This window comes from Furipterus horrens, unplaced genomic scaffold (assembly GCF_987537825.1).
Source record: "Furipterus horrens unplaced genomic scaffold, mFurHor1.1.pri manual_scaffold_5, whole genome shotgun sequence".
Lineage (NCBI taxonomy): Eukaryota > Metazoa > Chordata > Mammalia > Chiroptera > Furipteridae > Furipterus > Furipterus horrens.
Window position 1 is genome coordinate 7,752,600 of NW_028327175.1, and position 14,414 is coordinate 7,767,013.

General features: G+C 41.1%; 1 protein-coding gene and 1 pseudogene across 1 annotated transcript in view; one reads left to right on the top strand and one right to left on the bottom strand.

Moving 5' to 3' along the window:
* Positions 1-14,414, bottom strand: part of C7 (complement C7) — a 52,276-nt gene that overhangs the window by 35,088 nt on the left and 2,774 nt on the right. Inside the window, exons 2-6 of the mRNA XM_090276146.1 lie at positions 12,024-12,079; positions 10,047-10,122; positions 6,223-6,364; positions 4,051-4,198; positions 2,947-3,085 (exon numbers count right to left, since the gene is read on the bottom strand). Coding sequence (XP_090132272.1) covers positions 2,947-3,085; positions 4,051-4,198; positions 6,223-6,364; positions 10,047-10,122; positions 12,024-12,079 — 561 coding nt within the window. The remainder of the gene's footprint in view (positions 1-2,946; positions 3,086-4,050; positions 4,199-6,222; positions 6,365-10,046; positions 10,123-12,023; positions 12,080-14,414) is intronic.
* On the top strand, positions 8,012-9,333 carry LOC150008161 (ATP synthase F(0) complex subunit C3, mitochondrial pseudogene; annotated as a pseudogene).

Consider the following 14,414-nt stretch of genomic DNA (forward strand, 5'->3'; position numbering starts at 1 on the left):
ACTGAGAAATCTCAGACACCTAAACTCAACTAAATTTAAACAGAGGAAGCAGAAGATAAAATAATTAAGCATTAGTTAAAATTGGTTTTAGAATACACTATTGCCTCACTTACCGCGGGTATTATGTTCTAGACCCTCCCCCCACGATAGGTGAAAATCCGCAAAGTACAAACCTTCCATTTATTTTAGTATTTATATATATTTTAAGGCTCTATAAACCCCTCCCCACACATTTATAAACCATTCCCAGTCCCTTATTAACCTTTTCCAACTTTTATAAACACTACTTATGTTTTTAAACATATTCTACACTCTTGAACCCACGTAACTTTAACAACATACGTATACAGTACCGCAAAACCCCGCGATATAGCGAAAAATCCGTGATAAATAATATAATGAAGTACATTCAAAACCAAATACAGGAGAATCCAGGAAGTTATTCATTTTTCCCATCCTAATCTCTCCTCGAAACTCATTACATGCTGAGAATCAATACAAGTCTTACGGCCGTCTCCCAGGATAAACTAAGCAGACTGACACCTTTCCAAAGGGACCATGGAGCAGGCATATGCTTATGTTTCAAAGGCTTCCTTGTGGTATGAAAAATATGAAGAATATGCCTCTGCAAGGTAAGCAGCTGGCTCCGGGTTTGCTTTGAATGAACTCTAATGCTGGTAATAAAAACAAAGATTTTGTCGTATGATTATTCGCTAATATTCACATTCCAACAAGCCAGATGTCCCCTTCTGGCTCATACAGTGATGAACACCCTATGGCCTGAGTTCCATCTTTGAACTCTGGAGGACAGTCACCACCCACAGCCCACCTGGGTGTAGCTGACATACTGCCCATTGCTTCCACTCCTCTTCCCAGGCTGGATCCTCAAAACATCTATCTTCTTCATTCAGTAACAGCCTCTAATTTCCCTCCGCTGTGACAAATACGTACCAATTCAGTGACTGGAAAGGTGTTGAGAGGTCAACCCCAAAACAAAGCCATGCTGAGGCAAACAAGTGTCAGGATTGGGCTGTTCTAGACCACTCCTCTTCTTCCAAAGCCGTGGACTCCAGCAGGCCTGCCTTCCAGCCGTGTCTGAAATCCCCTTCCCTACTATTCTCTTTGACCTGTAACTTTCTAAATTACGCCCAAATACATACATATTTTTTCAATTCTCTCTCTTATAATTATGAAAGAATTCTCAACACATCCTCCGAGGAATAGAAATAGAAAAAATGTTCTAGAAATGCCTATTTCACATTCTTCTTCTGGCCACAGGTTAAATTGGAATCCCTGTCACTCACCATGTAGGAGTTAGAATTGAAGTGCAATCAGCCCTGGCTGGTGTGGCTCAGTGGACTGAGCGTCAGCCTGCGAACCAAGTGTCACTGGTTCGATTCCCAGTCAGGGCACATGCCTGGGTTGCAGGCCGGGTTCCCGACTGGGGATGTGCAAGAGGCAACCAATCAATTGCACATCGATGTTTTTCTCCCTCTCTTTCTCCCTCCCTTCCCCGCTCTCTAAAAATTAAAATTTAAATTAAAAAAAAGAAAAGAAAAGAAATGCAATTAAATGCAATGCACTGGGAGAGTAAAATATAGTAGAAAAATAAAGGGTTGCCAAGTACAACAGGTTGGATCCAAGCTCTGCTACTTAATAACTTTGTGACTTGGAGTAAGTCAGCTAAAGTCCCCTGAGTCTCAATTTTTACATATATAAACTTGTAAAATATCACTGTCTTCCAAAGACATTGTGAGGATCAAACCTATACAGAGTGACAAAAATAGTGCAGGTGCCACAAGAGATACTCAAATTGGCGGCTATGATTACTTTTCACATCAGTTTCACTTTTTATTTTCATGATTCAATAACTCATAAATGTAATTTATTCTGTTGTAAGTTGGAAGATGGTGAGATTGCTATTCATAATCAAAACTGCTTTCTGGAGAGGGTTGATTCTGATAAACAAGGGCCTTTCTGTCTGAACATCCTAATGGGTTCAGTTTACAAATTTGGGAGTAATAGATAGGAAGCACTGAGACAGAAACTTGGGCATTCTGGGAAGAAGGAAGGAAAGCACGAAGAGAGGAGATCTTATAAGGAAGGGGCAAGGAAGGGGCGAAGAAGAGGAACAATTTTGAACCTGCTCCATGGATGCTACCAGCTGATGTGTCTGATAAGCAGCACCACTAGCCCGAAATAAGAGCAGTCTCCACAGTTGAAAGGAAGGAAGGAAGGGAGGGAGAAAGGGAGGGAGAAAGGGAGGGAGGGAGGGAAGAGGGGAGGGAGGGAATAGCTAAAACAGGATGAGACCAGAAATTCATTTTGTTGAGCTCATGAAAGGACAGACGTTTTTACACAAAGAATGTCAACTGTTTTTGCTGAATGTGTTTGCACAGCTGCAACAGAAAAATCTGTCCTCTATACACTGTATTACCTACAAATCTTCAGGAATGTCCTCCAAGGCCCTACTGCCTTTGCATCAGAAGGTCTTGTGCTGAAATCAAGGAACAGAATGGGTATCGGTGTGTCTGACAGAACATGTGAAAAGCAGAAGCCTGGAGCCAGAGGAAATCCTGACTGAGGCCATCAATGAAATGTAAAAGGCAGGCAATCGGATGACACCGGCCAGGCTGCGAAGCACAGGCCACCCTTTCCCATCGCTGCTTGGAAACTTTACCTAGAAAAGTATGTCATAGACCAGGCACCAAGTTGAGTTCCAGAAACGGCCTAGAAAAATTCTCCCTCATCAGCATGGCACTCGCGCATGAGAACATTCAAAGCACTTTCATAAGAAACTATTGGGAACAGCAATAAAAATGCCATCGACATCAGCATGAATAAAATACAACACCGTCATTTTGAGTGAAAACAAAACTATGCCTAGAAGTCTATTTGGCAACGAGTCCCAGATTCAAAGTAAATAAAATCGATGTCATTAAATACCTGGAATGTATAGGAGAGGACATTGGCACTCAGTCTGTAGTGGTGACGTCCGTCCGCACTAAACACCTTTCTGCACTGACCACCGAAACTCTTCGTGTTGATGACTCTGTTCTTGAACTGGCCAGTGAGTGCGTTGTAACTGTGTTTTGTCGTTGTTGTTTTTTTTTTTAAGGAAGAACAGATGGCAACAATGAGAAGTAGCACTTGCTGCAAAAAGCGTCATTAGAGAACTCTGGAAATCCAGTGCAGCTAAGGATGTCTTGGGGAGAGCACAGATGAAGAGAACAGGACCCCGCTGCATGCCGTTCACTATCCAGCCTCCCCTGCTTGGTGTAAGGGCTAAAACTAGTATCTAGGAAAAGCCAAAGAACAGCCTAAGAACACACAGCTCTTTTGTGTTTATGGCATCAGCGGGCTTGAAGCTAAATCTATAGATAAAACCAATACAATTAAGATTACTCTTGAGGAGAGAGAGCTCTCTACAATGAATTTCAACTAGCTGCCACTGGTATCCTCTTTAGAGTAATTTTCATATCTCTATGAATGAATTTTAAAATATCATAGAAAAAATATATCTATCATTCTATAATAATTATTTTAAAGCCTTGAAATCTTAACTTGTGTCTCTGACCCTTAAAAATTCTTCAGAATTCTTTTCATCCCAACTTTACCTGTAAATGAAATTTCCCAGCTAGTTTGGATCAATTAGTTTTCAACCTAAGGAGCCCTATGTCAGTGAATCAGCTCTCTCTCTCTCTCTCTCTCCTCCTCCCTCCCTCCCTTCCTCTTCTCCTTCCATTGTGGGACCAACTCTGTGGGTTTTTCCAGGGTCTGTGCAGTTTCCCTGAATGCAGGACTTTGGTGCTAGAACCAGGGCAGTCCAGGGGCAATTAATTGGTCGCTTGATGTTTTACCACTTATATGTGTTTCCAGGTATATAGACAGGAATTAAAAGTTGTTTCAGGATGTGGCAAAGAGCTCCCAGCCAAAGACTTGGCTATCAGGTGATTCGCTGTTAGATTTACCAAAAAATAAATACATAAAACAAAACAAAATAAGAATTATAACCCGCCAATGTGCACAGGGGGTTGCCCAGCGCCTCACCCGTTTCCAGTAAGTTCTATGTTGGGAGGAGGTTGATCGAGGTCACAGGAACGTCTGCTTTCTACGTCCTCACATCTGTCTTCATCAGCGCTGTCTTCTTCACAGTCAGAATCGCCATTGCAAACCAAGGATTTGCTGATGCACTGACCTGCCCATGAGGAAAGCCGCCACACAAGAGTAAGAGAGGGAAGAAAGGAAACACCACATGGGATCAGAAAGGTTTGCTCCCAACCCCCAGAACCACACCGGCCTGCTAATGTGAATTCGACCTAAACCCTCAGCACGTCCAGGGAAAAACTTGTGATTATTCTGGTCCTCATTTTGCAACACACAAAATCAATTCTCACCTTGGCTGGATGCAAAATTGAGACTAGAACCTGGATTCCCATTCTAGGCTTTCCCCCGTGAGCGTCAAGCAGTCTGTCTGAACCCTCCCGAATCATAGAATGCCAACCACTGGGAAGGCAGAGTGACCTCCTGCCTCTCAACTTTCAGTTCCTTTTCTGGAATCACTGACAAGCCCTGCTCTCCTTGGTGGCGGAGGTGCGTGAGCTTTGAGAGCACGGGAACTAAGCCAGAGGCTCAAACTCAACAGTTCTCAGCCCCTACTCTGTGTGAGACACTCTGCTGGGTGTGGGGATACAAATACAAATAAAAATGGTATTTGTCAGGTTTTTAATATACTTTATAATGTAACAGTAAAGACTACGAAGACGTAGACCATTACAATTCAACATCATTGCCGCGGGAGACATAAGCCCAGGGTTCGTAGGGAGCGCTGGAGGGTACAGATGATCCAGCCCCTGCCCACCCCACCCCCAGCAGCCTCTTCAGACACCCTGCCAACTTCCCATGCCCTAGGCACACTGAATCACTTACATGAGTAAAGGCCAGGCCTTCTGTCAACTCCGCTGACCCCACACTTACAGTCCTCTCAGCCTAGATGGGTTTTCTCTACCTATTACCCGCTTGTCTTCAAGAATCTAATTACACACTATCTCCTCCCAGAAACCATCCTTATCTCACAGGCTCCAAGGCATGCGCTCACTCTTGTCCTCAGAGTAGGTACTGCACACACTGTCATGACGGTACGGCATGCACCCCACTCTGCTGTCACTCAGTCCAATGCAGCAAACGTCTGTTGGGGGTCGACTATGCACCAGACACTCCAGATGCAAAAATCAAATATAATACAGGGTGGGGCAAAAGTAGGTTTACAGTAGTTCATATGGAAAATACAATAATAAATCAATAAATAATATAATATAAGCATAAACTTTGTATTTTTGCATACTCACAACTGTAAACTTACTTTTGCCCATCCTGTATTTCTTCAAGGAGTTCACAGTCTGCCAAGAGACACCCAGGCTAACAAATACTCCATCGTACAGATGGTACAATGTACATAGAGAACACAGAGAAGCGTTAATGAGCTTTAGTAGTTAAAAGTTTAGGGAAGACTTCCCGAAGGAGGTGTCATTTGATTTGGATTTTGAAAGTAAAATAGGAGTTTGACAGGCATTGTTGAGGAACACGTCTAACACAGAGATCATTTATATAGTATTCTGTTCATAAAACTTCTAATTTTTTTTTTTTTTTAGGGAAGAGGCTATGTGTTCCATTTCCAAATCCACAATCCTCATCAGCACCTCTGGAACATAATAAGAATAATAAATGTTTGCTAAAGGTTGTTGAGCTAATCTGACCGCACAAATGCAGCATGGACAAGAAATCAAATAATGGAAACACTTGGCTTCAATCACCCGTGCACAGGCGTGACCTGTATTGCTCCTTGATTAGCGATTACAGTTGCTTCTCTTATAAACATAATAATTTGGGTAGTAAGATCATGTTTGCCCAATCTCAGTGCTCCTACGAGGTCTTCACCAAAAATGCAATGCTAAGAACTGCTTGGGTCTGTCAGGAATCATGTTTCTTTTCAAAGAGGCAGAGTAGCCCCACTTTTATTACCACAGGCTTCCCTTTGCCTTGGGAGAACTACTAGTTAACTGTGTGATTATTATATCTATAAAAATGAGAATTGATATTTGGGGAAAATTCATTGATAGGTCCATATAAATTCAGTAAAATTCAACAAATGTCTTCTGAGCAAGTGAAACAAATAACATTTGAATTTGCACTTTGCAGGCTATGCCTATGGAAAACAAATACCTGAAAAACATCTGAACCGCTCTCCACACCCCTCTTCTACTGGACATCCTTGCTTAGGCTCGCACGCTTGGGTTTGAAAAGCACTTCCGGCACAAGGCAGGCCGCCATACTGCCCGTAAACAGCAACTGTCCGCCTGCGGGTCTAAACAAAAAACGGGTTGTGCTTATCCATAGCTTCGGATCCCTATATCTGAGAAATAAAATCTGAGAAAAATCCATACAGCTGGAGAAGCAATGTTGGGGAAATAGTTCTGGTGTCCTGCAGAAGTAAAACCTCCAAAGCAATGAACGCATAGACCCGCTTGTCCTTGAGTCCAGTGACATTTGGGTTATTATTATAGACTACACACACACACACACATACATAGATATATTTACTATGTATACTTACTATATACATTTACTCTCAGGAGTACTAAAAAAATTATATATATATATATATATATATATATATACATACACATACTAGTAAATCTTTAAGAAAGTAACCTGAAAATGTTAAAATGTTAGCTGGGTAACAGATGTGCAAAAAGATTGCAATATATAACAATTAATTTTTGCTAAAGCTATATACCAAGAGCTCATTAGAAAAGCAACAATGAATTTGGCTGGAAAGAGGGTAATGGTATTGGAAAGGGGATTGAGATGAAGTGGAGTTATGGAAAACTTCAGAAAAGAGGTGGCAATTGATTTGAAGTAAATATTAATCCTTTGGGGGAAGTCAAGGCAAGGCAAAACAATCCAGAGAGCAGTACACTAATAGAAGTCTAAGTACTCCAAAGGTGAAGCTGCATCTACAATGAAATTTTATGAGACAATGAAAATCATTGACTTCTGAAATGGGAAATATGCCAAAATCAAACCTCTGGGGAAAAAAGTAGGAGAAAATTGAGGAAATGATCAAATCAAGTGAGAAACAAGTAATCTTAAAATTCACTAATCGGAATTAAGACATGTATCCGATGTTTAAACAAAAGAAAGACCTACAAAACCCTTTCCTCCCTAAAGGCAATCAAAGGTCCATCTCTTGTGCTCAGCTCTTCCCATTAATAAAAATGAACTAAATCTGAGATTCAAGAGAATTTAAACCTGGAGCAAAGACCAACAGGGAAGACTAGAAATGTTGAATCTATTCATCCATCTTAAACTGGGTCAGAAGTAGGGGTTCCGTGGGACAAAGGGTCACAGTCCCGTGATTTGAACGCTGAGCAGTTTTACATCAGCCTGGGCCTGACTCTGGCATTTTTCAGTGAGGAATGGAACTCTGTGCAGTTTCTTGATAAGTTTTTAGTTTCTGTATTTAATTAATGAAGACACTTCTCACATATGGCTTATTAACTAGTTCTCTGAAGCTCCAAAGCACAGATTGAGTTGTTTGTATAAGTAATGTTTTCCCCCCTACCTACCAGGACGCCCTTGATGACAGTCTAAGCTCAGCAGGCTGATTCTCACCTGTCAGCCTCTGACCTTAGGACCCCTTTCTCATCTTCACTTGCCTCTTTCCAGATGAAAATTGTGATTTTACAAGCTAGGGGTGTATCCATGCTGACCTTCGCGCAAAGAAAAAAATTACTAATATGAAAAACACATTCTATCTATTTCTATTTAGTGTTTTTTCTTAAATTATAAAAATGTTTTCTGTGGTTAGTGTTGTTTGATATTTGTCTTGTAGTTCATGTACTTTTTGACCTATAATCAGAGTTGTCATCTACTATATTTGCCAGAAGGCACATTCTGCATTTGTGTTGTAACTTATTTTGGGAATACCACTCATGGAGGCACTAAACACATGCTTGATGAAAGTGAGGATGATGAAGATGCTTCAAAATTATCTTCCGCAATATGTTTCTGTGGTTCTAGTAGTTAAAAAATAAATTTTAAACACACATTTTTATCCAAACAGAATCACCTCTAAAATATTCTACAAATAGCAAGTAATGTTGTACGCCTGAAACCATTATGTTATGTGTAAATTATATTTCTACAATAAATATTTAAACATTCAAATGTTCAGAACCTTTAAAACAAACATAGTTTTGGAGTTATCCTAATAAAATTATCAGAAAGGAGAATATATGCCTATGTATAAAAATTTTTATTAAAGTTTTATTTACAAAAATATAAATATAAATAATCTAAATCTCAAACAATATAAATAATTGAAATCTCAAAAAATAGGAAAAAAGATAAATAAGTTTGCTGTATTAATATAAGAGAATGTAATACAGCTGTTAAAATTCATGCTAATAGTATGCTAGGTTAAAACAGTAGTGCACAAAACTATGATCAAATAATGCTGTTTTTAAAAATCATAAACACACAAAGAAAATAACATGAGAGAAATAAATACCTAAATGCTGGTATATTGGTTTCTTCTAAATGGTAGAATTATAAGTAGTGTTTTCTTTTTTTATATTTCTCTGTTTTTTCTGCAATGAATAATTTATAACAAGAGAAAAGGCAGACAGTTTTAGAAGTACTCTATAATCTCCTGATCAGGTCTAGTATTTTATTTGTACTATTTAAGAATTAAACTTTAAAACATTGCAAAATGGTTGACTTTTCATGGTCCTTCACTCTTTGGCAGGTAAAACAAGGCAATGATTTTGCTACTTGTTAGTGTTTATCTCAGATAAGAAGAAAAACTGAGGCTGCCACGCCCCAGGAAGAGAGGAAGCGGGCGAGGACAGAGACCATGTCGCCAGCGCGGGCGCCAAGGTCGCTTGCAGCCGGGCTCTGACGCGAGCTGGATGCAGAGTTGCGCACAGACCAGGTTCTGCGTACAGTTGACTGTCCCGACCAGAGGCGAGGCCTGGAGTGGGCTCCAGGTATTTAACGGGACCCAGAATGGTGTTTCCCAGCTAATCCACAGGGAGTTTCAGACCAGCGCCATCAGCGGAGACGCTGATACTGCCACCACATGTATTGGTGCAGGTGCTGCCGCGGCAGGAGTGGCTGGCTCTGGTGCTGGTATTGAACAGTCTTGCGGCCTTATCATTGGTTTTGCCAGCAGCCCTGGGCCGAAGGAGCGGCTCTCCTGGGATTTGCCTTGTCTGAAGCTACGGGCTCTTCCGTTCCGTGGCCGCTTTCTTGAACTTGTTTGCCATGTAACAATCACTACTGCTTGAGCCTTGGCTGGGGAGGTCAGTTGGTTAGAGCTTGTCCCCACACACCAAGGTTGCAGGTTCAATTCCAGGTCAGGGCACATGTAAAAAATCAACCAATGAATGCATAAAAAGTAAAACAACAAACCTGTTTCTCTCTCTCCCTTCCTCTCTTGCTCTAAAATCAATAATTTTTTTAAAAATGACTGCTTGAAATGTTGACATTCGTATTAATTATAAATGTAATTCTATGTACTTTACTGGGACTCCGAACACCCTAGTATGGGTGTCATGGAAATATACATTATTTCCAAAGTCATTTCATTAAAAATGAAAACAAAAAAAAGAGAGAGAGAGAGAGAGAGAAAAGGTGAACCTAGTAAATGTGAAACATTTTGAATTATCTACTAATTTCATTTCATGCTATCCTTATTTCTCTAATAGCTCAAGAGTTAGTGAATTGCTTTTAATTTTTATCCTATGTATTATTTCTTGGCTCAAATGTAAGATTTAGGAAAGTCTCATAAGAAAAAAAAATTAGAATGCAAAAATTAGTTTATTACAATATTGTTATACAAGTTATACTTCTTTTCCTTTGAAATTGCTAATCACAATTTCAAGGAACATAATAAATAGCATTCAAAAGTTAATACCAGTCTGTCCGTACCTAAGCTATTTCAGCATATAAGTAATAAATACAAATTTTCTGCACGGTCCTACCTGAGATTTAGTACAACCGTTGCATTCTGACCAAGGGCCGAAGGACCCCCACTGGCAATTGACTGGATAGGAGGTGCTGTGCAATTGTTCATCATAATGCAGGGAGAAAGAGAAGAGAGAGGGGACACAAACAAGTCAGAATGGTTAAAAACAGTCAAATACAGTCAAAAATTGCTTCACGGTTCTTTTCCTAAGAAAAAGAAAAGTATCCAAAATTATATTTTAAAGATATGTAAAAGGGATGCATTCTTTTAGAGATTAAAGTTTATTAAACCTCCATAAGGTAGCGGGAACTATTTAAACTCTTGAGTTGTAGACATATTAAAAGAGACGGGTCACTAGCCACCGACAGAGGGGAGGACAAATACACAGACGCCTGGGGACATGTTGTGGAAATATAGACAAGGGAGTGTTCAGAGTTGGGAGGGATAAAGGAGAACATATAGGAGGCAGGTACTATGGTCTTTAAAAGGATTCTGAAACCCTGGCTGCTGTGGCTCAGTGGATTGAGCATCGGCCTGCAAGCCAAGTGTCGCTGGTTCGATTCCCAGTTGGGGCACATGACTAGGTTGCTCGTCAGGTCCCCAGTTGGGGTGCGAGTGAGAGGCAACCACACAGTGATGTTTCTCTCCCCCTCTTTCTCCTTTCCCCTCTCTCTAAAAATAAATAAGTAAAGCAAATAAATTTAAAAATAATTTTTTTAAAGGATTCTGAATGGAAGAGTTATTCAGAAACTCTGAAGTGGGGGAGCAGGTGTTCTAAGAAATGGAATACTAAAAACTGGCAAAGGCTCAATGGACAGGAATTTATTTTTAAATGCTCCCCTGTTCATTTAGGTCATTTCTTAACCACACGCCCATATAGGGGATATTCAAGCTTAAATAATTCCACTCAAAAAGACACGTGGAAAATGGGGAGGTGATGCCCATGCAAGGCTAGACTCCGGCCATGTCAGGGCATAGACCTAGGAAATTAAGGCAGCCTGGGCCAAAAGCCTATTTACAGCGGGTAAAGGAAAGGAGACTCCTGATTTCTGGATTTCAAGCACATTTCTAGCCTGGGAAACATCTCAAGTTAAGGTGATTTGTGCTTATCTCAGGCCATCAGGTGACCTTAAAAGTACTGCATCCCATTCTGCAGTACGTGTGTCTCGGCGCTCCTATGGAGCCAACCTTGCTGACCTGTAGTCTTGACATGGCACCAATGATCCAAATGCCTTACACTCATTGACCCTTAAACAATCTGAACTTGCTATTTTTCTATTTTGGGGCCCATGGACAGCTGCAGCCCCAACACCGAGGCTCAGGGAGGGACACCACCAGCTTGGCCTGAACTTCTCTGTGCTCCCACAGCACCTTGTCCAGGCCCCTCGTGGCAAGAGCCCTTAGCACGTTTGTACTGCAGTCACCAGTTTCCAGATCTGAACCACCCAGCACCCTCTCCACGCGGGCCTGGTCCTCTTTGCGTCCCCGGTCACTAGCGCAGAGCCTGACACGTCATATTCGGATGGTTTGATAAAGTGAACTAAGCCGGTCCCGTCCCACCAAACGGACCACGAAGGCAAAGCGAGGCCATGGGTAAATGCTGCTGCTTTTTTCCAGGTCTTAAGAGCCAATAAAACTAGTTTCTTTAAAAGCTCTCAACCTTTAGAACCCAAAGAATGTTCTGCAGAGACGACATGTAAAGATCAAACTCTGCGCTGAGCTGCGTAGGGCAGCTGCGATTCTCTGAAATTCAGGTAAAACTGTGCAACTGGGACAGACAGAAACCTCGAGGTAGTTTTCATCTTCAGCTTTTTTCCTTACAGCGAATAAAATAAATTAAGAATAAGACTAAGACAAGCTTTTTTTGTAGAAAGAATCAACATGCTCAGGCTGCAATGCAGAAATCAGGCCACGCTAAAGAGTTTCCTAAAAATAAACAAAAAAAAAATTTTGTTTTTTAATGGTTTCCACACACAATCCAAAAAATTCTCACCTTGAGAAAACTGGGAACTCTCCTATAAATCCCACCAAGATGAACAAACGTATTGCCTGGGGAAAATAAAAGCATTATTTTAGTTTGCATTTCTTTAATGAGTTGAAAGCAAATTCATTTGTACAAGTCAAGATTTGTGGTTTAGGAATATAAAGAGTGCAAAGACCGGCCCTGGCTGCTGTGGCTCAGTGGATTGAGCGTCAGCCTGCGAGCCAAGTATCACTGGTTCGATTCCCAGTCAAGGCACATGATTAGGTTGCAGGTCAGGTCCCCAGTTGGGGGCGCGAGTGAGAGGCAACCACACAGTGATGTTACACTCCCTTTCTTTCTCCTTTCCCCTCTCTCTACAAATAAACTAAATAAATAAATAAATAAAATTATTTAAAAAAAAAAAAAAAAAGAGTGCAAGGACCACGGAGAAGGCTCGATGATTCAACCTGTCTTTTAAGTTTCCATTTTAAATAAGAGTTTAATATAATTCTGTTAAGCTCCCCTCCTACGATTCCTTTCTGTAAGAACAACTAGGAGCTGGGCGGTGTCGCGAACAAGTTAAAAATGCTCACTAAACTGTCACAAGCATGCCATTAGGGTGCGATCATCTTTGAATTCCTTTCTTTCTCCACTGTCCTTCTCTCTAACTCCAACACCCACGGGGACACCCAGAGAGGAGGAGTCTGCGAGAATGAGCAGGCAGGCTGAGGAGTCAAAGGGGAAATACATTTCATCAGCGAAGACGCAGAAGTTGAGACACACCCCTGGCCGGAGAAGCGGTGACGTTCGTCATACTCCTTAGTTCTGCGGGCGCCTCTGTCGCTCTTTGAAAAACCTCTGAGGTCTTTGGTCATCGCCTTTACCTGATAACACCAGCTAAGCATTGTATGTGAAATGTAACTACATTTTGTTTGAAAAATGAAATGTGTACTGAGAACAAGCTTAACAAGAAATATAACACAGACTAATAGTTTACTTCTGGTTGTGAAATAATAGGTGATTTCTATTACCTTACTGTTACTTTTAAGTATCCTCCTACTTCACCTGACAAACGAACGTGTAGGGAATACAATTCAAATCCTTACCGGAGACGCTCTAGGCATATCAGATGCATTCAATTCATAACCCACTATAAACGTCTTTAAAATCATCTTAACTCCTCGTGTTAACAGTCCAAATATCCTTTCTCCTCTGCCCCAAACCCTTTTTCTGTCAACGCAGCTGTGGAGTTGCTTCCTGTCATTTCCCCAGCCCCATGTACCTGCCCTCCAAGGTCACCTGTCCTCATATCAAGTATCTCCCTTCAGTTATGAAATGCTTCTTGCCTACCTCTGTCTTTCATGCTTCTTCAAATCTTTTTGCCCCTTATCCTCATTGGCACAACCAAGGAGCTGTGGGCAAGATGGAAATGAGTAAATAAGGGGCTGCGGGGGCCGGGACACTGCCTGAGTTTTCAACAAACGTGGGAAGCATAGAATTAAAGCAACACCTTTTAAAGGTGTTTTTTCTAATTAAAAACATGGGTTTTTTCCTTTTTTAAATATGTCTCTACACTCTCAATTTTCCTGCCTTTGGGAAAGCTTATGTCATAGCTTTATTAGTCACCCCCAGGCATTAACAAATTTTCAGAAATTCAAAATTCTGGAACAATTTAATAGTCAAGTTTCAATTTATCATCTGATTTTAAATTTCTGTCCTACTCAAAGTTCCTAGATGCTTATAACGGGGTGGGTATTCTTCCGCTTCTCTTTTCCACCCCCTTCTCCAGACTGCTTCTATCTTCTTAAAAGTCAGAGCAGCAGGAGTGAAAGACGAAAGAGTCCCAAAGAACTTTTTTTAATATCAAATTGATTGGGGCGACACCGCTTGACTCATTCAGCGGGAGTCTGGTGATGGCAAATCAGGGTGATTGGATGTTTGAATGCCAATTCTTTACCTCTCACAGTGTCTCTGCAGTTCTTTGGATGCCCCCTGCCTGCCCCCACCCACATCATGGCAGCACACTGTTCTCTCAAAAGCTCGGTGTCCAGAATGCAACCGATACTGCTGTGTTCTTTGTTCTGCTAAAGGCAGGCCAGTCAACCAGCCCGTGCCTTTAGATTTTCTCAGATGTGAGGAGGGTGTCATTCTATATATCTCTCATTCTCAGAGGGACACAATCTCACATAATCTCAAGGATGGAGATGGCCAAGGGGTACCTCTTTCTGTGAGACTGCATTGAATGTCCAGTATTTCACTTCAACACGAGGAGTCACTGAGCACTTACTGTTCTTGGACTTTGACTACCAGTCAACTCAGAAATCATGAAAAAAGAAATTCTTAAGATTCCATGTGTTTTAAAAGAATTCCAACTATATTTTAGCGAATATCTTTGACACCACCTTCCCCATATATGTACTC